Here is a 26800-nt window from a genome sequence, read left to right on the forward strand (position 1 = left end):
TTAAAAGTACTTAATATTTCATACCAACACTAACTAAAAACTTTTTTTTTTAAAAATGATATAACCTTTTTTCTACTGAGAAATGTGAAGGACACTGTGATACTCTAATTTAGTTGCAGATTTGACTTTCTTAGTGCAAAGTAGTATGTAGACTTCTCTCCATATTCTGCCCTCAGTCTTTTCATATTTTGTAGACTTTCTCTGTCTAGAAATGCAGTAATTCCATTTCCAAAGTTTATGTCTGCTCAAAAAAAAAAAGAAAAATCCCATAAACAAAACAAAACCTCAAGAGGAGGGATTCTGGAATCCAGAATTGATTATATTCTGTTATAAATGGAGGGCTCTAGCTCATAGTAAACTGCATTCTCTGATGTATCTTATGGATATAATTCCTTCTAGACAGACATAAAGTGAAGTCTTACTACGTAGATTTGTTAGTCTTTTGGATATCTCAATACAATAATTTATAGGAATTGTTTTCAATACAATATTTTTAATGAGCAACGAATAAACATATCACACAACTGATATATTTATTCATTGCATGATATGTTAATTTGCTGTCCATCATCTTCACTCTTGCTTTACATCATGAAGTAAAGAAGGATTTAAAAAAATACACCCTGTACCACTCATTTGTAATGGTACTTGGTAAGGCCGGTATGCCTAACACAGTGCTTGACGCATAGGAGGTACTAAATGAATAGCAGTTGAGTAACTGAACAGATAAATGAATCATTGAATAAAAGTATTATGACCCAAATGTAATTCGATCTTAGTATGTGGTATTATGCTAGAATGTGTTTGTAAATCCAAAACTGAATCTAAGGAGGACAATTGGGGCAGAAAATTCACAAAAATTGCCCTCCAGTTTTAAAAATTAAATATGAGTTCATTTTATAAGCGTATCAGTTATATACAGTAGTCCCTCTCTATATCGCGGTTCGCTTATCGTGGCCTCACTGTATCGCGGGGTTTTCAAAAATATTATATTTAATTATTTATCGTGGATTTTTTGCTATATCGCGGTATTTTGTGGTACTGTATACGAATATTGCTAAAGTTACATAGGTTTAAGAGTGTAGATTATGTTTAAGAACATAAGTAGTGTTTATTAAAGTGTGAAAAAGGTTAATAAGGGACTGGGAATGGTTTATAAGTGTGCGGGAAGGGTTTATAAAGCCTTAAAATATATATAAATGCTAAAATAAATGTAATGTTCCTACTTCATGGCTTTTCACCTATCACAGTGGCGGGGGTTCTAGAACGTAATACCCGCAATAAATGAGGGAATACTGTATTTCTAATTTTTTTACTTCTGTAGTATTTTATCTTCAAAAACTAGCTTTGAGCTGTTTCATTGGCTTTCTATTTCAAAGAATATTCATTACTTATGAAACCAAGTTCCTTTTGTTTTGATCTAGTTATATCTGTTTATAAATACAGTATATTGTCTTCTATGTAAGAGGATGCAGTAGTCCTTATTCAGTGAGGACTTCTCAGATTTTCGTTAATGATTGCAAGAGAAAGGTCGTTACGTTAGGAAGTGTAAATATGGTTAAAATAATGAAAAAATAATTGAAAGTTGGAAGTAATGTAAATCGTCCTTTTGTTAAATAAATTAACAGAATTGTTTATTGAATTGTTGACATTTAAATAAATTTTTATCATTCTTATATATTGATAATATAGATGAAAAATTTGAGACTTGATTGCATGTTTTATTTTATAAACTTTAAATAAGTATGTGATGCAATATCAGTTTCCTCAATAAGCACAATGTTTCTGAACTCTAAAAAGAAGTAGTTTCATTATATTTAAAGTGACTATTGAGAAAAATTAAGAAGGTAGGAGAAGTTATTAATTTGTGACAAATGTGTGGTTTGGTTATACTGTATTTCCTGAAACTAAATTCTAAGTATGAATGTAAGTAGAGATAGGATACACACACACTTCTGTTCCTTAGAGATATTTGCAAGTATTTATGGAAAAGAGTCTACTTATATTCAAGCTGGGTTTCCCCCTCCAAACTGTGAGCCTCCTTAATATTGCCATTTTGTGGAATATAATTCTTTAGTCCCTTTTGTTCTTGTTTTTTTTGTTTTGGTAACTTTGGAGGTGCACTTCTCAAAGGTACTTTATATTGCTATAATTCTATAATGACATGATTTTTATAAAATTGGGACTTTGATCTGTAAAAATTACAGTAGCAAGGCACACAGACAGTACAATTCTTGGTTCCTGACACCTCTCCTCCTCCTCTGTCCACCTTTCTTCCTCTGTGAATATAAGACGTTTCTTTGAAATAGTCAAGCGTTATTGTAGAAAACGAGTTGATGACTGAACAAAACTGTTAAGTTGTTTAACATATTTATCAGTAGTTCTGAAAGTGTAGCTGGCATTCTGCTGGGGGTTTGTGATGTCCTCCATTTTCTAACTATGTTTATCTATGTTGGATATTCTTCATATGGCTCAACCGAGATAACATATTACAATAGGTTGATGCAGAAGCAAATATTGGGATCCAGCTATCTCCTCTACACATTAAAGAGATTTGCAAAACTTTGTGACAGTGCCACTCTTCATAGTAACTTTTTTTGTTTTGGAAAATGTAGTTCTGGTTTATAAAAGTATGTTAATTTATGTTACTGGGTAAAAATTTTTTATAGTTATTTAAACCTATTTAAAAGTTTAATGTCTAATACAATAACTATTGATAGATATAATCCATTTATACAAAAGCTTTCTGTAGTCCTTGAGTAAAAAAATGCACTGAGGACATAAAGTTTGAGAAGTTTTATAGAATTTCATGCTAAAAATTTTTCCAGTATATTAAAATATTTTACCAAATATTTTTGTTAAGAATTATGTTGTTATAACAAGAGTCTAGGATTAGTAAATTTATATTCATTCTACTTAGACCTTGGTCTAGTGAAGGATCAGTACCTTTATTTTAAATTTTAGATATCCTAAATGCTCATGAATTAAATATGAAAAATAATTTCCATAACTTCTATAGATCCAATGACTATGTCACAATACAGAGCAATCTGTCTTATTGTGTCCTGAGTCCCTTGAGAATACATTTAATTTCAATTCAAAAACCAGGCTACTGTTACCCAAAGCCTTCCTTATAGATTCTCCCAGCCAATATATTTAATTTAATGTGAATTAAAGAGTTGAAATGAAATCCCAAATAAAATAAGGTTTATGTTTTAAGATCGCTTGGATTTTGTTTATTTTCTTTGTCACTAGTCAACAACAGTTTTCAAAGGAACTCACTGACTTTGGAACAGTTCAGTGTAAATCAAGACACTTAATTTTGATTTGTGGTCCAGTAATTCTTTGTTATTTAATTACTTCTTAAGCCCTATCAGATTTGATGTACTCATCATCTCTCATATATTCCTTACCTTTATCATTCACTTAGTCTGTCTTGGATTACCTTTCGTCTTGTCTCACTAGAGCGACTGTGTGCTGCTGATATTTTGCTTCCTATGCTTCTACCTAAAATATGCTTGTAAACACAGATTTGGACTTATCACTCTTTTCCTTAAATCTCTAATTTCTCTGCCCTCCTACATGCCTTTGCCTTCTTGTTATGCTTCTTGTCTAGCTTTCTAATTTTCTCTTTAGTTCTTTCTTCATAAGACCCTGAGCTTGAATGGACTAAAGTCTCACTTTTGTCTTTGCTTCTGATATATCTATATTTATATCTATATATATATATATATATATGTTTTAAGAGATGTTTATTGTTGGGTGAGTATACCCAAGCAGGGTATTGGTAGTATCTGCTTAGAAGGTTACACTGCCAGTTTTCTATTTTAGCCTGTAAATGCTGCCCTCAAGACGGTAAAGGAGGAAAGAGGAAGGACATCTCTAAAATCAGAGAAGGAAAACTCTGACTCCAAAAAACCTCCGCTGCCTTGCGGCATACCTCTTCAGGGGAAAGGCTAAGGGAGTAAACCCCGACAGAAAATCCGGAGCCGGAGTCCCTAAGGCGGTTTGACATTGTAGTCAACACCGGCAACTCCTGCGGCGCACCTGAAGCCAAGCTGTATTGACTTTGTCTTTCCCTTGGACCCTTCAGCTGCGAAGAGAGGGGGGGTCTGCTGCATGGGCAACAGCAGACCCTCCATATCACCCTGCCCAGGCTCTGTAGCTTCAGTTTCACTTGAGAGGACACTCCAGCGTCATCGCAAGATGTCGACTCAACACGGGAGGAGACAGATACCGGTTATCAGCTCATCCGATTGGCGAAGGAAACGAGCGCCAGGGGTCTCCTCTGACGGTGGGAGAGGTCATCGCACCTCACTGGACAGCTACCGTCTCGCCATGGCTCGCCTGCCCCACTGGGTGCGTGGGGATCAGAGAGGCGCCTCTCGAAAAGTGGGCCACAAAACACCCGCACCAGTTAATTCCAAGCAAACAACAAGAAAGAAGCCTCCGGCTCTTCGCCTCGCTAGCTGGAACATCAGGACCATGTGCCCCGGACTTACTGCAGACCTTCCGTGGATCAAGGGTGCCAGGAAAACCGCTGTCATCGATAGGGAACTGGCACGACTAAACATCGACATTGCGGCTCTACAGGAGACCCGGTTGGCTGACAACGGAACTATCAGAGAAACCAACTACACCTTCTACTGGCAAGGGAAGTCTCCGGACCAACCAAGACAGCACGGTGTTGGGTTCGCTGTGAAGAACACGCTTGTTAACTCCATAGAGCCACCCACAGGAGGCACAGAGAGATTACTTACCCTCCGATTGTCAACAACTTTCGGCCCAGTCAGCATTCTTAGCGCGTATGCCCCAACCCTCTGCGCCACCACCGAAGAGAAAGAACAGTTCTACCATGCACTGGACGAAGCGTTATCCAAGATTCCCAGAAGTAACGCTCTCTTATCTCCTTGGAGACTTCAACGCAAGAGTAGGAGCCGACCACATGGCCTGGCCCACCTGCCTTGGAAACTTTGGGAGAGGAAAGATCAATGAGAATGGTCAGCGACTGCTTGAGCTTTTGTGTCACCACGGCCTGTGCGTGACAAACACATTCTTCAAGTGCAAAGAGATCCACCAGGTGTCATGGAGGCACCCCCGCTCCCGCCATTGGCACCAGCTTGACCTCCTCATCACCAGAAGAACGGATATTGGCAGCACCCTCCTCACCCGCAGCTACCACAGTGCAGACTGCGACACGGACCATGCCCTCGTGGTAAGCAAGGTGCGCATAATGCCGAAGAGGTTGCACCACTCCAAGATGAAGGGTCGCCCACGCATCAACACCAGTTGTGCCAGCAACCCAGTTAAGACCCAGCAATTCATCAACAAGATGGAAGATGCACTCGGCGAGGGAGTGGCGGCAGATGACATTATCGAATCCAATTGGCCACGTCTCCGCGACGCCATATACAACTCCGCCATTATTGCTTATGGGAAGAAAGAGCGGAAGAACGCTGACTGGTACGAGGCTCACTGGGAAGAAATGGAACCTGTGATCGAGGCTAAGAGGAAGGCCCTACTGGCTTACAAGGTCACGCCCACTCCCAGTACACTTCAAGCTCTATGGGCTGCCAGGAACAAAGTCCAGAAGACCGCCCGCCACTGTGCCAACACCTATTGGCTAAACCTGTGCAGAAGCATTCAGGAAGCCGCCGATATAGGCAACGCACGAGGAATGTATGAGGGTATCAAGAAGGCAACAGGCCCAATCCCCTCCAAGATCGCCCCCCTTAAGTCCAAGACAGGTGAGGTCATCACTGACCAGGAACAGCAAATGCGGCGGTGGACCGAGCACTACCTCGAGCTGTACGCAACGAAGAACACCGTAACAGACACTGCTCTTAACGCCATCCCAGACCTACCAGTCATGGAGGAGCTAGACACCCCACCTACTGCGGCAGAGCTCAGCAAAGCCATCGACCGCCTCGCTTGCGGGAAAGCACCAGGAAGCGACGGAATCCCTCCAGAAATCCTAAAGAGCGGGAAACCAGTCCTGCTACAGCCGCTCCACCATCTACTCTGTCGCTGCTGGAAGGAGGGTTACATCCCCCAGGATATGAGAGACGCCAACATTATCACCATGTACAAGAACAAAGGAGACCGCAGCGACTGCAACAACTACCGGGGCATCTCTCTCCTCAGCGTCATCGGCAAAGTATTCGCCGGGGTCGCTCTTGCCCGCCTGCAGACCCTTGCTTCCCGCGTCTACCCAGAGTCCCAGTGTGGCTTCAGAGCTGGCCGATCAACAGTGGACATGATCTTCTCCCTACGCCAGCTGCAGGAGAAGTGTCACGAGCAGCATAAACCACTCTACCTCGCCTTTATTGACCTCACGAAGGCGTTTGATCTGGTCAGTCGAAGCGGTCTCTTCAGCTTGCTACGGAAGATTGGCTGTCCACCACATCTGCTTGCTGTGGTCATGTCCTTTCACGACAACATGCACAGCACGGTGTCCTACAACGGCGCAACCTCTGAGGCCTTCCCAGTCAGCAGCGGAGTAAAGCAGGGCTGCGTCCTCGCGCCTACGCTGTTCGGAATCTTCTTCTCCATGCTCCTCCAATACGCCTTTAAGGACTGCAGCGAGGGTGTCTTCATTCACACCAGATCCGATGGCAAGCTCTACAACCTGGCCCGTCTACGAGCCAAGACCAAAGTCAAAGAGGTGCTCATCCGTGAGATGCTCTTCGCCGACGACGCAGCTTTGACATCACACTCCGAAGAGGGACTCCAGCAGCTAGTCACTTGCCTTTCCCACGCATGCAAGGAGTTCGGACTAGCCATCAGCCTGACGAAGACGAATGTTATGGCTCAAGGCACGGGGACTCCCCCATGCATCACCATCGACGGATACACCCTGGAGGTTGTCAACGACTTCACTTACCTCGGGTCCACCATCTCGAGCTCTCTGTCAGTCGACTTGGAGGTCAACCGGAGAATCGCCAGGGCAGCCACAGTTATGGCCAGACTGAACCGGCGAGCGTGGAACAATTCCAGCCTCACTGAGAAAACCAGACTGCGCATCTACCAAGCCTGCGTACTCAGCACTCTCCTCTATGGCAGCGAGACGTGGACCACCTACGCAAGGCACGAAAGGAAACTCAACAGCTTCCACATGAGGTGCCTGCGACGCGTCCTGCATGTCGCCTGGCAGGATAAGGTCCCCAACACCGAGGTGCTGAAGCGAGCCAATATGAGCAGTTTGCATGCAGTTCTTAGCGAGAGACGCCTCAGGTGGCTCGGCCATGTCAAAAGAATGGATGCAGGCCGTATCCCCAAAGACCTCCTCTACGGCGAGCTAGCAGAAGGCAAGAGGATGACAGGGCGCCCAAAACTGCGGTTCAAAGACATCTGCAAAAAGGACATGACACAATGCTCCATCAATCTCAACACATGGGAAGTTCAAGCAGACGACCGCCTAGCCTGGAGGCTCGCGGTCAGGCAAGGTACGTCACGCGCGGAGGCTGCGCGCAACGAGGAGGCGGTCCAGAAAAGATCGAGGCGGAAGCAGCGTCAGCAGCAGCAACAACGGCCATCTGCCTTCACCTGTACCAAGTGTGGCAGGGATTGTCACTCCCGAATCGGACTGCACAGCCATTCTCGGCGGTGCAGATAGACTCTCAAGAAGCTACGCCATCGTCTCTCGAGACGGACGGCTGCCGACGATATATGTTTTTTTTGCCTTGAATTTTCTTTCATCCTTTTGTATCCACTGAGCTTCTTATTTATTTATTTATTTATTTATTGTTTCTGAAAGCTGTTTTTTTTCCATTACCATTTAGTCTCCTTATACTCTCTCTAAACTCCAACCTAAGAGTCTCCCTAACAAAGCCTTTATTCACCTACTCAAGAAAAGTGAAATTCTTTTCTCCTTTATCATTTTACCCAGCAGCTCTCCATTGTTGCCCTTGTTAATTATCTAGAAACCTTTCTACTTAGAGGAATTCAAATTTATAACTTTTAATAGATAAAACTAAGCCATGTGCTAGAGTCACCTCTGTCACCAACAGATTTCTGGGTCACATGTAGATGGAATGTATTTTTATAATTCAGCAATCTTCAAAGTGAAGTATGTTTGCCAGGTACTAGAGTGCTTGCTCTTTTTGTGCTCATTTTGGGGTTATTAACATCATCATTAAATTAGTTAAAAAGCCATAGGAGAATTGTGTAAATGTATAATTGAGATCAAAGTACAGTGGAAGATTATACAGAATTGTTAGTATGTGTATCAGATGTATTTAGGAAAGAGAGAAGAAAGGAAACATTTGTTTAAGTCGGCAGGAACCTGCCTGGTATGTCTCAACCATACATACTAACATACAGACAGTCAGCAGCCCACAGGCATCTTAAGAAATTAACGCAGGTACATTCTCTCTGGTTTTTCCTCTTGTGATCCTGATTCCTTCAACTGGGATCCATCTAATCCTATGAAATACCACATTCAGATTTACGGACCCCAAATTCCAAGGTACTATTTATTATTGTATAATGGATAGTTGCATCCAGATGTATTAGGCCCTCACCTAACAATTCTGTATAATCTTCCACTGGCATTTCTTATGATGTTTTATGTAGGGTCTTGAATAAAATCAATATTGCTATATAATATCTTTTAGAAATAACTTTAGAAAAGGGATTCTAAGTTACTCTGCTCAAGTTTAAAAACATATTTAAAACTCCTAGTCATTTTATGAATTTTCTGTAATCCCCAAATTTGCTTCAACTCTCCACCACTTTGAATGTGATAGCACTTGCAAGTAATTCACATCAGCATCAAATTGTGTATAGTACTTTTGAAAAGAACTTTTTAAGGCAACAGAGATTCTTTTTCCTGATGGTATTTCTGTGCATTCTGTGTTACCTGGTATATAACCATTATCAGTGTAGGGAGGAGAAATAGGAAGAAGTCCACACTGAGTTTCTGTGTGTGAAACTAGGTCTGTCTATCCAGGTGACTGGCAGTTAAATTAAGTTTCTGTGAATGAGAAGAAAATGAATGCAGGCTAAAGACAATGAAGCCATTGATATTTTCTAAGAATCTACCCATTATTTGATTTATTTTATACACTGCATTATGTGATATAGCAGTTTGTATGGCTGTCTTAATTTTATCTTTCACTTGCTGAAATATCACTGTGTTTCTAATTGAGGGCCATAGGTTAGGTCTCTGTTGCAGCTACTCAGCTCTATCAGAGCAACAGCAGCCATAGACAATATATAAACAAATAGGAGTGGTTTTGTCCTAATTAACTTTATTTCCAAGAACAGTTAGCTGACCTCTCCTTTAGTTGATAGACTTATTTACCTTCAGTATGAAATAATAGTGTAAGCCTCTTCCATTGCACATGATTTCTTCTTCTTACGTCTATAATAAAAATCAAGGCATCAAAATCATTATACACTGTTTATTTTTATAATGATAATTCACTTAAAGGTCCGTAGATCACTTTTTTAAAAATGTATTTTGCGATATTGGAAGGGCAAGCTGACCTTATTTGTCTCCAGACAATCCAATTACACTCTTGCCTTAGGGACTTTGTACTTGCTAATGCTCTATCTAGACCCTCTTTTCTAGATTTCTGCTCAGATGCTGCTTTATCAATGAAATCTTCCTTCATCAGGCCACATACAGTGTAGCCAGACTCCACACACATTTTTGTCCTACACTTGGCTCTTCCTAGTTTTATTCCTCTGCTTTTTGAATGTAGACACTTAGTACCATTTTCCATACTATGTATTTTTAAAGTAGTTAATTCATTTTCTGTCTCCATCCATTTGGTTTTTAGCTATGAGGACTGAGTCTTGTCTGTTTTTATCACTGCTTTATCCCAAGTGATTATCCTTCAATTATCATCCATCCCAACGAAAATAGTTGAAAAAATGAACAGATGAGTGAATGAATCAATGCCATTATCAAAAATAATTAATTGCACATTTAAATTTCAGGAACAGAAAACAGTCCTTCCTTCAGAGCATGTAGTACCTGAAGTAATAGAAGACTTCCTCTGCAATTTCCTGATCAAAATGGGAATGACCAGAACCCTTGATTGCTTTCAATCTGAATGGTAAACAGTAATGTAGATAAATAGTTCTTTAGAAATGCTAACAGTATTTAACATGTATACTTTTAAACCTTTTAAAAGACTGAAGTCACTCAATTTATGCAAAATGAATGAAATAGGTGGAAACCTTTCCCATCCCCACTACTGAAACCATAGCACACATACGCACACACACCCAGACACACACACCCAAACACACCCATGTAAATACACAAATGCACATAAACAGGATATTAGTTTCAAATAAATTTATATTAAACACCTTTCTGAAATATTCAAAATTAGGTGACTTTCAAAAATAAAGAAAATGGAACATATTCTGGAGTTATATAATACAAAGCTACTTTGTAAAATGCTTTCCCTAATATCTTCTGCATAATTGGCAATGGTATTATTTCCTGCATTAGGAAACCCTAAGACTACTACTTTGCTTCTTTTACTTGTAGTGTAATGGCTTGCCCTTCTCTACGCACACAAATGATTGATTCTCTTTTTCTATAAATTTTCCTTCGTGTAGGAGTAGAAGTAAGTGGAAACATTTTCAGATGATACCTAAAGATTTTCTTGTTATAACTGAAAACTTTAGTAACTTATTGGTTATAAACTTTAGTATGTACAGTGTGTTTGTTCTTTTGCTACAGCAGTAATGTCGCCAGGCATGTTTTCAGAGTCCTAACATTCTTTAATGAAATATTATTAAATAATTAGATAAGAAAAGATGTTCAGTCTTTAAAAGCCATTGCATATTATAGAAAGAGGGAATTATATATAAAGATGTTTATAATTTTTTTGATAGTCCTAATTTTAATATAGGGGCAATTTGTAAGTTTTACTAATTTACCTAAGGTGTAATTTTTATCTTTTGCTTTGTTTTGGTTCTCAGCTACTTGGACCATGCACATGGAAGAGATCAGTTTTAACATTTTAAATTGCATATCTAATGTTAATACATTAAAAGAAGAGAACCATTTTTATTAATATACTTTAGGAAAAAGAGAAAGTTTAATGGCAGTGAAATAATACTGTTCCTATTAAATCTGGAAATTGTGTAAATGATTTTTATGAAAATGTCCCTAAAATATTTACAAGTGCATTATAAATACATTTTTGTAAAAGTAGATAGATGATTAATTTGCAGTACTAATGAAATGAAAGATTAATGTGGTTCATTTTTCTTTTCTTCTTCTGGTAATACAGTATTCCCTCACTTATTGCAGTAGGAACCTTAAATTTATTTTAGTGTTTATATATATTTTAAGGCTTTATAAACCCTTCCCACACACTTATAGACGTTCCCAGTCCCAGATTAACCTTTCCCATTCCATTATTAACCTTTTCCACACTTTAATAAACACTACTTATGTTCTTAAACATATTCTACACTCTTAAGCATATGTAGCTTTAACAACATACATATACAGTACCACAAAATCCCTCAATATAGTGAAAAATCGGCAATAATTAAATATGATATTTAAAAAAATCCCGTGATACAGTGAGGCCGCGATAAGTGAACCACAATATAGAGAGGGAATACTGTATGTATTAGGACATGTAACACTTACATGCTTGGCCGATGTAAAGTGTTCAATGATTCCCTTGTAGAAACGTGGAACCAGTGCACTCTTAACAATTAGACACTTGTCACATTCTTTTCACATTTAGCAATTTGAATTGAGATGAAATTTTAGGAAATTACAATTGCGGTAGGAAGTTTAGAATAGTAAGTAAGCATACCACTTAGCATAATATTACATTCATAAAGTAAAATTTGTATAAAATATCTTAATATATGGGTTTAGTAATACTGTGGTTCAAGTAATTTTATCCTTTTCCCCAGTGGCCACTTTGTAACAAGATTACAAATTGTTTGTACTGAGATTACACTGTATTGGATATTTTTATTCACATCAAACATTTTGACTCTGATCAGATGCCTTTATGTATTCTGCATAATAGAATCAATGGTATATTAAATGTATTACTTTTATCATTTTTATTATGGTGAAAAAACATGTCATTGCTGAGAATTCTTTCATCTTACGAAGAGTAACAAAACAAGGTATTTCCACTGGCAGGTTGTAAAACAAACAAACAAAAAATCCCAAACCAAAAAGCACGAATACTGAAATTTGACTTGCGTCCTTTCAGTCCTAAAACAGTAATTGAAGTAAATCCTTTAAATCTGAGGTCAACAAGCTAAGACCCTTGGGCCTTTTGTTTTTGTAAATACAGTTTTATTGGAGCAGAGCTGTGGCCTTTGTTGTTGTTGTTGCTGTTATTGCCCGTGGCCGCCTTCACACTGTAACAGCAAAGTTAATTAGTCACAGCCGAGACCATATGGCCACAAAAGCTTTTTTTGTCCCTGGCTGTTTCCAAAAAAAAGGTTGTATGTATATGTGTGTGTATATGTAACATATAGTATGTCTCTTTAGAAGTACTATGTGGACCTTGATAATTTCCCTGGAGGCAAAAATAAAGAGGGGGTTACAATGGACAAAATATGTTAGTGCACCTGAAGCACCCTTACCTGAGCATATGTTAATCAGCCCCTGACTCCACTGCACCAGTTTGCTGGCTGTTAACCCAGTCAAAACTCACTCACCCGAAACATACTTTCTTGCTCTTCTTTGCCTTTCCCTCTCATTACACCTCCCATTCTCTCGAACTCTTCTTCCATTTACAGTCAAGTGTTTTGAAAACAAGGTCTTTTTTATTGTCTTTCTTTCTTTACTCTCACTTCCTATTTAATTCTTCGTTATCTCCAGTTTGGCATTTGCTGAAGGTTGGGTTGTAATAAAAATGTCATCACAGGTAATAGTACAATTATTTATGATATTTTATTGCTCATTTAATTTTTATTAATTAGAGAAGAAATTATAAATTTTGTAGTAGCACAGTCCTGTGATTTTCTAAAAGGATAAATATTGCTGCTTTTAGCTGATAAAATGTGGCATAATTTATATAATTACTCAAATGTGGGCAGTATAGTTGAAACTTTCTGGGAATGGTTAGGTTTAAAGCCAGAGCCTAGAACTAAAATTACACCTTATGTTGCCCGGTACGTGTGGGACATATGTGTGTTGCTGTGTGAACATCTCTGTCTCTTACTGAGGGCTATGAAACTTGCTTTTGTTTCTTCATCATTTAAACCTATTGCTGCTTTTTCAGTTGATTAGGATTTGGCTTCTGGTTCTGTGTCATGTTGTAATAATTTTTTTTCTCCACCAGGATTACATTGAACACAGAAATGTGACTATTCTATCATGCTTTTACTGTGCTACACTATGTTAAGTTTTAGCTCTATAAATATATATGCACAGATTTATTTATGTACTGTGTTTTCAAGGAGGCAGGCTTGTAAGTGAATATTTAACGTACCTTTTGAAACCAAAAATAATATAATGTTCATTAAATATGAAAGATTTAAAAATAGTTAAGAAGATGAAGCACTCAGGAATGCACTTTGTGTCATTTTCCTTAGTTTAGCATGTTCTCATGCTTTATCTCATTTACTTCTCCCAACAACTATATACAGCAGGAAGCCGCTATCACATCTCCATTATATAGATGAGGAAATGTGCTCAGAGAGGTTAGGAAATCTTGATATGTGGCAGCCAGTCACAGCCAGTAAGTGGCACTCAACTCCTCTCCTAACCACCATGCTGAACTGTGGAATTGGACAGGGAATCTTGAAAAAATGCCAGTAAAGGAATATTTTGATTTAGAGTCCAGATTTGTACTTGTTTTCCATATTGGCTTGAAGAATCATGGGACCAGTACTAAATTTTTTCAGCTGTTCTGTGTGTTCCTTGTGAAGGACTCTGTGTGTCTACAGTGATGTCACAGTGGTGCTAGGGATGCCAACAGCGTCAGTTTGGGCAGCGGTTAAGGGAATTTTTGTCCTCACTGGTGAAATCTTTCCCTAATTCTCTCTGTAAACATGGAGGAAAGATTCTTATTTGATGCTTCTTATCTAGATGACTGTTTTTCTGGCTTTATATGCTATGTCTTAAGTGCCGTCATGAAGGAAAAATAATGCTTACTCTCATTGCACTATTTATATGTTCAGTGTAAGTCTGTCAGATTAGTCATCATTCATGGCAGTGGATGTTAAACTCTTCTGGTATATACACACATCTTACGGAAGCCTATGTATTTTCTCCATGAAATATATGTATTTTTTCCAATATCACTGTAATTAGTTTATGGGCCTTTTGGTGAATATGAAAAACATCAATGTAAATTTACTGACATTCATTGGCAGCTCTAGTGGTAGTATTTTATTTTCAGTTCCTAATACTTACATGACAATCTTTCCCCCCCGTATGAACAATTTCAGCCTTATTTTAAGGGTAAGTGACTAAGGAGGAAGAAATAAAGACCAGGATATTTCTTTAAAATACAAACACAGATACACCTGAGACAAAACCAAAAAATCCTATGTAGGAAAGTACAGATTTTACTGAGAAATATATTTCCAGCGTTTGTATAATAAAATTTCCAATTCCCTGATAGTATTATAATAGTTTTTGTGAGTTTAAAGTCAGGTTTGGTATTTTTACATGGATGACATAATTTTTGCTTGGTAAGTGACTTTTGAATATTCTAAGATATATATGTTGTAATATATTTAGTTATGTTTGATTGTTACTTATTTTACCACATATTAATTTATTTGCATAGTATATAATTCAGAGAAAGACTCTATATCACTGTTTTTCTTATTGAAATAATTGTTATAGTAATTTTTTTTTGCATTAAATAAAGCAAGTTGCTGAAAACCAATTTTATGCTCAGAAAAACTTTATGGTCCAGTTCTTCTAGCAATCCATATGCCTTTTCTTCTGAGATAAATATAAATCACATTTCAGATATGGATAAGATAGTGAATTTATGATTAAATGATTATCTATTTGCTGTTTTAGAAATTGTGGCAAGTATTGCTTAATATTGATTCAATTATCTCAACCTTCTGAATACTCTGCAGGGTTTCTCTTCATTTAAGAAAAATTTCAGATAATGTGCATAACATAGAAACATATGACTATTAATGTGTAATAAAAATAAAGATGTATAATATGAAAATACGAATAATTAAACATTTAACAAATAATGTTTAGCTCATCCATAGCAAGCTTTGTAGAGATTTGTTTATTAATAACTTTGTTACTTGAAATGTTTTTAATGCCCTGATTAATTATATTCAGCTTCCTAAATTTTTACATGTAATGACTCAAATTGTAACTCTTTACAAATCTACAAGTGATTCTCTGATGTTCCTTCTTATTTCACTGATAAAATGGAAGTGCCACAACTCTTGCCTCCCTCTCTACCAACCTGCTGCCCCCGTCCCCGGGTGTCCCCTTGGACCTTTCACGGGGGCTGCGCCATATATGCTGTCATCCGAGGCCGCTCCTCCTCTTCCCTGTCGGATCCCAGTTCCTCTGGCTGCTCAAGGACGTTGCTCATGCAGTTGTCTCTTTCTAGCCTGCACTGTAAACTTTTCCTTTTTCTGCTAGATCATTCTCATAAGCGTACAGATGTGCAATAATATGTCATATATTAAAAGAAAGAAGAAATCAAAAATTACCCTGAACTCCATCTCCTTTTCTAGGTTCATCTTGATTTCCTGGCTCTGCTTGATAGTATGTCTCCTAGGAAAAGTTTGTCACCACGTACCCCTCTCAACTCTCTGATATCCCTAGTTCCACTTTCTTCTCCATGACTCTCCTGAAACTTTTTTTCAGTGACTTCACCTTGCCAACCCTCCGTGCAGCATTTGCCACTGGCATTCATTTCTTCTTTCTTACAACACTTTATTCCCTTGGTCCCTGAGATACAACTATATAATCTATTACCTCACTGCTTCCTCTCTTTTTTTAGTCTCTCTTTAATAGTATTTTCTCCTTATTCCTAAAACAGTCCTAGGACTCTTCATTTCTCTCTTTATATATGGCAATTGACATGAATAAGAACAATTCCTTGATTTCTTTAACTACCCAATTTCTACTGCATTTGTCCCCAACTTAGTAAATGGCTGTCTGTTGCTCATCCCAAAACCCTGGAGTCATTCTTGACTTCTCTTTTTAATCCATACCTGACAGCTGATCTATAATAAAGTCCTGTTGGCTCCACCTTCATAAGTATATCCAGAAGGGACCCATTATTCATAATTTCTTCTGCTGCCAGCTTTGTTCATGGCACCATTCTCTCCTGGACTATCTCAGCAGCCTCCAAACTAGTCTCTGATTCTATTCCTGCTCCTCTAGAGTTAGTTTCTTTAGACAGATGCCAGACAAATCTTTTTAAAACATAACTCTGATCAGTGTCACTTATCTCTCAAAGCCTGCCTGTGTCTTCAGTCCGATTCAGAGTGAAATCACATTCCTCTCTCTGGCTTCCTGCTGGGCACTCTGTTTCTCTTACCCTGATTTATTTTACTTCATACAGAACATATCACCATCCACACTAGAATGGAAACTCCATAGACTCCATTAGCTAGACACATGAACATTTTGTTAATTTCACCAGTGTCTAGATTAGAGCATGAAATATAGGAGATGTTCACGTACATTTTATGCACCATAATGATATCAGTACCTAACAATTCATTAATTATTTTTTAAACAACTTAATGTTGACATTTTAATTTATACAAATACTATTGCAAACTAATTTCTATAAACACTTCCTAAGCCTTAAGTGTTTAAATTGTACATAAATTAAGCAAATTAGGAGGAAGAAACAACATAAAGCTTTTTCTTTTATTTTCTTCTAGGTATGAATTAATACAGAGGGGAGTAACTGAAGTCAGCGGTGTTGGGAATGTCCCAGATGTGTATACCCAGAATATGCTTTTAGAAAGTGAAAACAAAAATTTGAAAAGAGACTTGAAGCAGTACAAACAGGCAGCTGAGTATGTTAGTTTTTAATTGACTTTTTTCTTTATTTTGGGCTAAATAAAAGCAAAGAGTTAAATGAGGCTAATATGTGGATGGTGGTTAATGTACCAGAGATTTAATTCTGGAGAACTGAATTATATTTAAGTTCTAGTTGGAAAGAATGTGAAAGACTTCACTAACAAAGTAATTGGTCATATGACCAGGACATTCACAATTGCAGCCCATCAACTAGAGTGGAATTCAGGGGGTTGTGTAGGAGGTGGTTAATTTGTTACATAACTTTCAATTGTGTATGTATTTTGATAATCTTTTCATGGTTTGTCAAATCTTCCCCTGTGAGAGTAAGCTAACTTCTAAAATAATAATAAAATAGAACGCAGAGAGGAACAATGAAGCTAGTGTATTTCTGGTAGAAAAATTTTCGTATTTGAAAATTCCCCAAAGGAAACTGTTATTTAGGAATTGTCTAGCATGACTTCATACATAGAGGAGAAACTTAACAAAAGCCGAATTTCTCCACATCTTTCTTTTTCTTTTCTAAAATTAATGGAAGACATGCCGTTTTGGGTGAATAAATTTAGATAAACAGCATTATTCTGACAAAGCCTAACATGTAAATGTGTTGAACTGTGTGAATCTACTAGTTTAAGACAATGTTAGATGGAAAATCAGTGCTTATATATTGAGTAAAGATAGTTCAAGGTTTGTTCATTAATTTTTATTAAACATATTTAAAGAAGGGCATTCTTTGTTAAAGAATCATATTAAAGCAAAAAAATAGGTAAACAAAAATATCATAAAGGAACATAATATTTTTAAGATCTTTATAAAAAAAGTTTACCTTAATGAAATAAGGCTTTGTATTGCATACTGAGAGAAACATTTAAAATAAGCTCCTATTTTTAACAGGTGGTGGTGAGTAAAAGACAATTTGTAGAGTCATTTATTCAGTTATATATACACTTATAGAAATGTTTTTGCAAGTTATATGAATTTCATATTCTCTGTGGATGTATTATTTGGCATTTTATATTTTATTTTTATTTGTTGGCATTTTACATTTTAGATAGAAGTGTATGATGATCCGCAGAATAATATGTTACTAGAACCAGCATTCTGCCTATTCTCAGTTCCATTTCTCAGAAGTGATTTGCGCTGTTGGCCCTGACACTCACTATGATTTTGTATAGACACCTAATGGAAGCACTGGGAATTTGACACAGCAAATTTTTCAGAGTGCTGCCTGGCATACTGTTCCAATTCCTGAATCTTTTGAATTATTGCTTGAGTTAGCTCATTTTCTTTTGAATAGAGCCTCTTTGTGAAATGAGTTTTGCCCCAATTATTGTTGATTATTAGTTATTTATATTTAATAATTATAATCAACACCATATACACTATTAGCCATATAATTATAAATGTAATGTTAAAAGAAACCATGATTAAAACAGACAACCACTCAAATTAAATCTATCCCTTGTTTATGTTTGCTAAAATATTAGATTACTAAATTTTATAAAATATTGTATATTTACTAAAATATAATTTTAGTTTCAATGACGTGGTAATTTCTCAAATCCATCTTATTTGGTATAATTAAACTTGAACAAATTAGAAAAGGAAAATATTTATTTTCATTAATCTACCTGACATAGATGATTTGAAGGAAAGATGGTTGCCTAATATGTGTATCATTGAATGAATACTAAGCAATTGTCTTTTCGCAGTATATTTTGGTGAAGTGCATCCAGCAGCCTTATTTTTTGGAGACATTCTCAGAAAATGGAGAATGGGATTTTGTAAAGAAAATCCTTAAACTGTATCTGTTATGTCACAAGTTTGCCCCAAATTGTAATGTTTCCTCACACACGTTTTTACATTTGACTTGTAAGGTTATTTTTCCAGTAGGAATCAGTGATAAACATGGGATTTCCTTTATGGAATTTACCCTAAAGTTTTACTTTTTAGGATTAAGGCTATTTCTTAAAGCAAGGTTTATTACCTATTGTCTTAATTATACTGGTAGCATTTAATGATATAACTAGAAAAATCAGAGAGATCATAAACCTATAAGCTTAATATTTATCTAGGGGAGTGTTGCCTTTTAAAGAGTACTGAACTTCAAGTTCAAATACCTAGCTTCCAATATTCTGTTACTTATCAACTCAGCTTTCCTATTGTTAAACTGGGAGTAATTATACATAATATTATTAACTCCTAGGGAGTGGTGTGATAATTAAAAGAGAGAATCTATATTAAAGAGCTGTGTAAATCATGAAGTGCTTTGAAAATGGCAGCTATTATTATCAATATCTGTAAAGGCTGTCATCCCTAGATTATTTCTTAAGTCCTCACATTGTTAACGTTTTTTAAAATTCAACAGTGATGAAGCATGAAGTAATAAATGAAAAGGGAAAATATTTCACTCTAAAATATCATTTGAATTGTTATAATTAAAAATGAAATTGTCTTTCTGTTGTAAACAATGTCAATTTAAGGAGAGAGGCTTTTTTCTACAAATGTAGATTATATTCTAAAATAAAAAAATTGGTGTATGGTATATATATAAAATCATTATGTTTACACCTGAAACTAATATATTGTTATATGTCAAATTGTCAAATATACCTTGATATAAAAAATCTGGGAAATAACTTTCTGGAAATTTCCCTTATATATGTTTCTAAGGGGAAAATGTATTACTAAAAATATTTATAGTTACATGGAAAGTAAAGGTATATTATGTACTAGTTACTGGAGAGAAATGATATATGTAGTAGTTTGACATTCTTTTTTTGGAAAAGGAGCATATAACTGTGCTTCTATTTTGAAATTATATCAATTATTATTTTAAATCCAGAGGTGTAGAATTTAAGTGACTTGCCATGCTTTTGTAAAGAATTGTCTGTTGAATAAAGACTAGAAAGCATCATTAGAGTGATAAAGTCTTTCATAGTTAACACAATTTTATAAACCGTGTTTTATTTGGTAGTTGACAATATTCACCTCAGTGTGAGGCCCATAAAAACTATTACAAGTTTTATTAATTAGGAACCTGTTTGATGTTGTTTCTTATCTTGACTTGCGTTTTCTGTCTTATTCTCATAAGGTAGATATTGTAAGTATTCTCAATGTGATAGTTTACTCCTAAAAGCATCATTGCACGTGCACTTTTCCATCCTGTAGCCTGGCTTTCCCCCGTCCCATTCCACTGTTTTCCCTCCCTCTCCCTCAGCTCCGTGGCAGCATGCTCTCCTGCCTTTCCTTCTGCCCTGTCCACAGGCCTTTCCTTCTGCCCCGTCCGCAGGCCGCTCTTTCTCTTCTCACCGCCATACTGTTTACACTCGAAGGCTGTACTGTCCAGTAAGGGAGCACGTGGATGTGGACAGATACACCATGTGTCAGGTGGTGGTTAAGTGTTGTGAAGAGAAATAACATGGGCAAAGGAAGCAGAGATATATGGGGAGAGAAGTCCTTTCAGATATTTGAAGACTCCAAGAGGGAAGACCACATGTGAACTTGGGAAAAGGGAATTCCAGGCACAAAGGAAGTACAGAGTTCATTCTGGGGACAGCTTGGCTTGTTCGGGGACTAGCAAAGGAGACCATAGAGCCTGGACCCGCGGGCTGAGGGGTAGCACCTTTTTTAGAATTGTTCTTTTTTCTTCTGAGTGGAATGTGAGGTTAATGGACAGTTCTGAAGAACTGGCTTTTGTGTGGAAAATAGACTGGGTGGAGGGATGTGATGGAAACAGGGAAAACTTTATTATATCCTGCATAACCTTCTTAAAGATTGATGTAGCCAGGTGTGACGCAGTGATCGTGAAGTCAGGCTCCTTGTGGGACAGTGAAGTCCCAGCATCTGCTGTTCTCAGACTGCAGTACTAATCCCACTCAACTTTGGTTCAGAACAGATATTGATGTCAGGCCAGGTGTTATGGATAGAGCAACACAGATATGATACATGATGCCCTGCCACATATTAGATGTGAGAATATAATTTTCACTCACTTTCCTCAGATGCAAGTGGGATGATATTACCTGCCCTTGAGGGAATCATGTTAAAGTGTTCAGCACAATATCTGGCACATGGTAAGTGCCAAATCAGTATTCTGCCTTACAAAACCTTTCTTTTTTTCATAACAGTCACTGCAGTTTACAGTTATACAACTTTATATTCAATTTCTCTATTCTTTTTTCTCTATTCTTCTGTAAAGTGATAGAGGCAAAGATTGTGCTGGTCTTATCCATCACAGTATAATGAGCATAGTATCTAATGTACAGTAGAAGTTAAGTTGGTAGACTAGCATCATTATCATCTTTATCAACCTTGTTATTAGCGTCAACAGCAGTACTCGAATAAGCAACCAAGGGTGGGATTTCTTCCAGAAGGCAGGTACATAGCAACTTCTTTGTTAACCTATATTAACTTTTTAATTCTGAAAAACTAACAGGCATATAGAAAGTAAAAAAAAAAAAAAATAGAGTAATAAATCTCATGAGCCTATCAGACAGTTTCAACAGATTGATTTTCTGCCAAGATTTGATTTCTACCCTCAGCTATGCCCTACCTCACAAATAATATATTAACTTATAGAGTGTTTTTTAAAGTTAATCTGCATGAGTTGAAATGTACAAGTTATAGCTATATAATTTGGATGAACAGATGACGTCTTGTAACTTCATGACCCTCTTGATGTATGAAATATTTTTATCTATTCCAAAATCTCCCTTGCCTGCCTTCTTAGTCATTTCCTGCTCTAGCAGTGACCACTTTGCTGTTTTTCACCTTATATGAGTTTTGCCTGTTTGAGAGCTTTATGAATAGAATCACAGAATGTTTAGTCTTTCTGTTTGGCATCTTATACTCAACATAAAGTCTGTAAGATTTATGTATAATTTTTGTGTTTGTCACTAGTTTGTTCTCCTTTATTGCTGTGTACTATTCTGTTCTTTGGTGTATACCAGTTTGTCAACCCTTTTTCTATTGATTTGTCTCCAGCTGTGGTTATTATGAAAAATACTCTTATGAACATTTCTGTACATGTATTTTTGTGGGAATATGTTTTCTTTATATTGTTTACAAAGTTAGGAGTGGAATTTCTGGCTCAAAAGGTGGGTATATGTTTAACTGTATAAAAAACTGCCAGTCTGTTTTTCAGCATAAAAGTTGGGTCATTTTACAACTGAATAGCAACAGTGTAGAAGTCCAGTTGCTTCTCATTGTTACCACTGTTTTTAGTCTTTTTAATTTTAGCAGTTATATAGTGGCAGCCTATTGTGGTTTAAATATGTATTGTCCTGATAATTAATGATATTTAACTCATTTTTGAATGCTTATTGGCTATTCATTTATCCTGCTTTTGTGAAAATCTTTTTCCCATTTTTATTTGGATTGTATTGTTTGTTTTGTTGAGTCGTAAGAGCTCTTTACATATTCTGGATACATTTTTTTTTCAGAATATTGTATTTCCTCACAGTTTATTTCTTGGCTCCTCAATTTTTAATGGTGTTGTTGGATAAGCAGAGATGTTCAATTTTGAAGAAATTTTTCTTATGTTTCTACAGTATAGCTTTTGATATTTTGTCTAAGTTACCATTGCCCTTCCCAAGTCACAGAGATATTTTGTGATATTTTCTTCTAAAATCTTTAAAGATTTAGAACGTTTATTTCAGCTGATAGCATATCTTTAATTTTTATATATGATGTCAGGCAGGATAGGGACTGTGTCTTGTGCTCAACATATCCCCAGGACCTATCTATAGCTGTCCCTGACAAATAGGAGGGGCATAAATGAATGTGTGCTTTTAACATTTTGGCTCTTTAATTAAACAATTAAGCTTTTAATAATTTTTAGAGTATTTAGTTGATAACTTTACCCCTTTCATGGAATTCCTTTGGAGAAGGGATCATTTCCCCTTCATGGTAGGGATTTAAATAACTTTCTATAAAGTTAAGTCTTGCCCCATTTATAGTACTGTCTTCCTTTGCTGGGCTGTTATGTTAATGAAGTACGATGCAGACCAGAAAAGTTTTATTGAGAGGTCAGATTTGGCAGAAAATGATACTGAATGGGACTGTTAATTAAAATATTAAAATGTACCTTTAAAATAATGAAGTACTTTTTAAAAACATTATCCCAGAAAACATAAGCATAAAGAAATTATAATTAAATTGCAATTAATTTTAAGGAAAAAATAAGTGCTTTACTAAGGGACCCTAACTGCACTTACAAAATTCACTTCTCTAAAAGGTCAAAGGGTACCCAGCTTTTCCAAAGACCCATTTAATGTAATGACTTTCAGAAACAAATACTGTGGAAATAAAGATAATAATGAGGCCCATAAAATGTTATGCTCTAGTGTTTAGGTAATTGCTTGTTAAATTAAGACAGTATTTTTTCTCGACATGGGTATACTCCTTTCTTTTTTGGTTAAGATTATATGAAAATTTTCTTCTAGCCTGGGTGAATTCAATTTTTCCTATTCAAAAATTATTCTAATATTAATTTTAATGAGTTAAGCTAATACATTTATAACAAATTCAAGACAATGAAATAATTGGTTATCATATAATGTTATCAAAAAATACATTGATTCAAATTTCCACTTGTGAAAAAAATGAAGGCTTGCTTTGATTAGTGCAAGTAAACAAGAACATGTTTATATGCTTCCTTTTGCCAAATTATTATACCAAAATAACTCAATAAACCTATTATTAAGTCATTACTCCCATATACTTGGTTAAAACTATTCAGCTAATAAAATCATTTTACTGGGCATCCACTTAAAATAATTTTTTATAGCACACTATTAAATCACATTCATATATGGAAACATGGAGTTTTGGGGACAGCGTTTTTATATTACGATAAAAATATAAGTATCTTAATATTTTATACTTTAATTGTAGATTTTGATACGCTGGTTTCCTGAAATGGGGGTGTTAGTGATTCTGCCATCTCCTTAAGAGAAGGAGCATGTAAAAGTGTGTTCTTTATGATATAGAAATCTAAAGAGAATATTTCACTGAATAACTCTTACTTTATTATACTAGAAATAGGATCTCTCTATTTGGTTTCTGTCTTAATAAAAGTTTATTTTTAATACAACATGCTCTGCTAATATAATGAGAAAACACTATATAGCTTGAAATATTAATTGCTTATGAATATTTTAAACTTTATTTTTTAGTACTTCTTTTATGTTCCTTTTATTAAACAGATGGGCAGCAGGAAGGTCATAATAGGAAAAGCATCACCATGAAATGAATTTAAATTGTTTTACTGAGCAGACTTCATTTGTGCAAACAGAAAGCAAGTCCCAGAAAACCAATTTAATGGTCAGAAAAACTTTAAGGTCTAATACTTCAATCAATTCCTATGCTTTTTTTCCTTGGATGAGTACAAATAGGCCTTTAAATGTGTATTTAAAAAGTGAGTTGATGCAATGCTGCACATTTGTGGTTCTGCTTGGGAAACTTCCTAGGATTATTTTTCTACATGCAGGATGGGGCAAAAGTAGCTCTACAGTTGTGAGTATGTGAGACTCATTCTGGTAATATTAATTATTAATTATTGTATTATTTTCCATATGAACAACTGTAAATCTAGTTTTGCCCCACCTATTTTAACCTATTTTGGCTTTACATTTAAGATTAGTTAAATAAAACTTAACTTCATTTATATGATTCATCAAGTTGTTGAAAGTAAGCAGACTTATTAGATGTAAAATACATGTTCATAAAAGTTTAAATGATTTATAAATATTGTTTTACTAATGATCGTGAATTTTGATATTTTTGGTCCATTACAGGATATCTGCTATTGGCATGCCCCCTATTTTAGGTAGATAAATTTAGTTGTTAGAGAACTTGCATATATCTTTTCTACTTACTATACTAAATAGTACTAAAAAATATGATGATGATAACAATTACATTGACATTTACTGAATATTTTCTATGTGCCAGATAGTATATGAGCCAGTTTACATGCTTTCTTTTAAATGAATGAGAATTCAGGTGTTCTTGTGTTTTCATAACTAAATGTCAACTCAGCTGTTTGCCTTTTCCAATCACTCTACTTGAATTCTCTCCTCCTCTTCATGCCCATCTCATTAGCCACATGGTGGTGGCAGAGGGCTCTCTCTTTATTAGTCCACCATCATTTGCACACACAGAGGGTTATAAAGTGGAAGGAATGAATTATTTGTTCATCTATTAATTGACATATTCCTCAGGTGATTTTTCAAGACTTAATATTTTAATGAATATTTTCTTGCACCTGGCTGGTTTAGCTCAGTGGATTGAGCGTCGGCCTGCGAGCTAAGTGTCGCTGGTTTGATCTTCCAGTCAGGGCACATCAGAGAAGGAAAACTCTGACTCCAAAAAACCTCCGCTGCCTTGCGGCATACCTCTTCAGGGGAAAGGCTAAGGGAGTAAACCCCGACAGAAAATCCGGAGCCAGAGTCCCTAAGGCGGTTTGACGTTGTAGTCAACACCGGCAACTCCTGCGGCGCACCTGAAGCCAAGCTGTATTGACTCCGTCTTTCCCTTGGACCCTTCAGCTGCGAAGAGAGGGGGGGTCTGCTGCATGGGCAACAGCAGACCCTCCATATCACCCTGCCCAGGCTCTGTAGCTTCAGCTTCACTGGAGAGGACACTCCAGCGTCATCGCAAGATGTCGATTCAACACGGGAGGAGACAGATACCGTGTCACTCCCGAGTCGGACTGCACAACCATTCTCGGCGGTGCAGATAGACTCTTAAGAAGCTACACCATCATCTCTCGAGACGGACGGCTGCCGACGAAAAATAAACACTAAAATAGTGATAGTAAAATAAAGAATAATACAAATAATGCAGGTCATCCTCCTTAAAAAGCAGAGGGGTAGGGGGAAAATAAAGAAGGAAACTTGGAAAAATAAGACAGGCCACTGCCACCATATGCCACATGTGACTTGATCTTGCAGCAGGAAATCTCACTGATCTTAATATGCTCCATCAGGAACCTGAAAACAACCTCATTCCACTCTTCGGCAGCATCCCAGTCACTGCTCCTCAGTGATTACTCTGACATAGCTCCTAGAGCAGAAATCTACTTGTGTGCATTTGTTTTATGTGAGTCTGAATTTTGATATACTGTGATATGGAGAACCAAATTTATTCCATTCTGATCATCTTGTGAGATGTCAGCGCTCTTAATCCAGTCTATCTATTTTCAGAATGTGAGAGTTTCAATGCAGTAGCACTCTGTCATTTAACTAAGACTTTTGGACAACTACCTTTTCATTTTAAATTATATTTTACATTTTTTATATTGAAACTAACATATTATGAAGTGAGTGAAATATTTCCATTAATTTTTCACATATAACCTGGGCTTAAAATTAATATTCCTGCTTTACGCCAGGGGTTTGTAGAAAATATATCTAGTTGAAGAATGCTTCTGTTTTTCAACACTGAATTTGAAGATCTTTCTCATCAAATTACCAACTATTTTAGTAATATGATCTGCTGGTAGTTTGTATTTCTCATAGGCATTACCAGAATAAAATCTTTGTTTTTCAGAACTTATATGCTTACTTTTTCACAATTTTCAGAACGAAGTAACTCAGTGCATTTTCTTTTAATTATGTATTCAAGCAAATTCAGAATTAAATTTTATAAATTCTTTTTCTTGAAATTATTTTGAATTATCCTGTTTATATTTATTTCAATTTTATAATCAAATTTTTTTTTGTAAGTAGATGGATGATAAGTTATCTTGGCAGCATACTTTTAATTTTCCTTTACTTAAATAAAATGTGAATGAATGCTCTTTTTGAAAGTACA

The 26800-nt window shown here is 36.4% G+C and overlaps 1 protein-coding gene across 1 annotated transcript in view; it reads left to right on the forward strand.

Moving 5' to 3' along the window:
* Positions 1–26800, forward strand: part of SPAG16 (sperm associated antigen 16) — a 743404-nt gene that overhangs the window by 12785 nt on the left and 703819 nt on the right. Inside the window, exons 4-5 of the mRNA XM_090288280.1 lie at positions 9946–10064; positions 16843–16980. Coding sequence (XP_090144406.1) covers positions 9946–10064; positions 16843–16980 — 257 coding nt within the window. The remainder of the gene's footprint in view (positions 1–9945; positions 10065–16842; positions 16981–26800) is intronic.

The sequence above is a fragment of the Furipterus horrens genome, unplaced genomic scaffold, assembly GCF_987537825.1.
Source record: "Furipterus horrens unplaced genomic scaffold, mFurHor1.1.pri manual_scaffold_1, whole genome shotgun sequence".
In the NCBI taxonomy this organism is placed as follows: Eukaryota; Metazoa; Chordata; class Mammalia; order Chiroptera; family Furipteridae; genus Furipterus; species Furipterus horrens.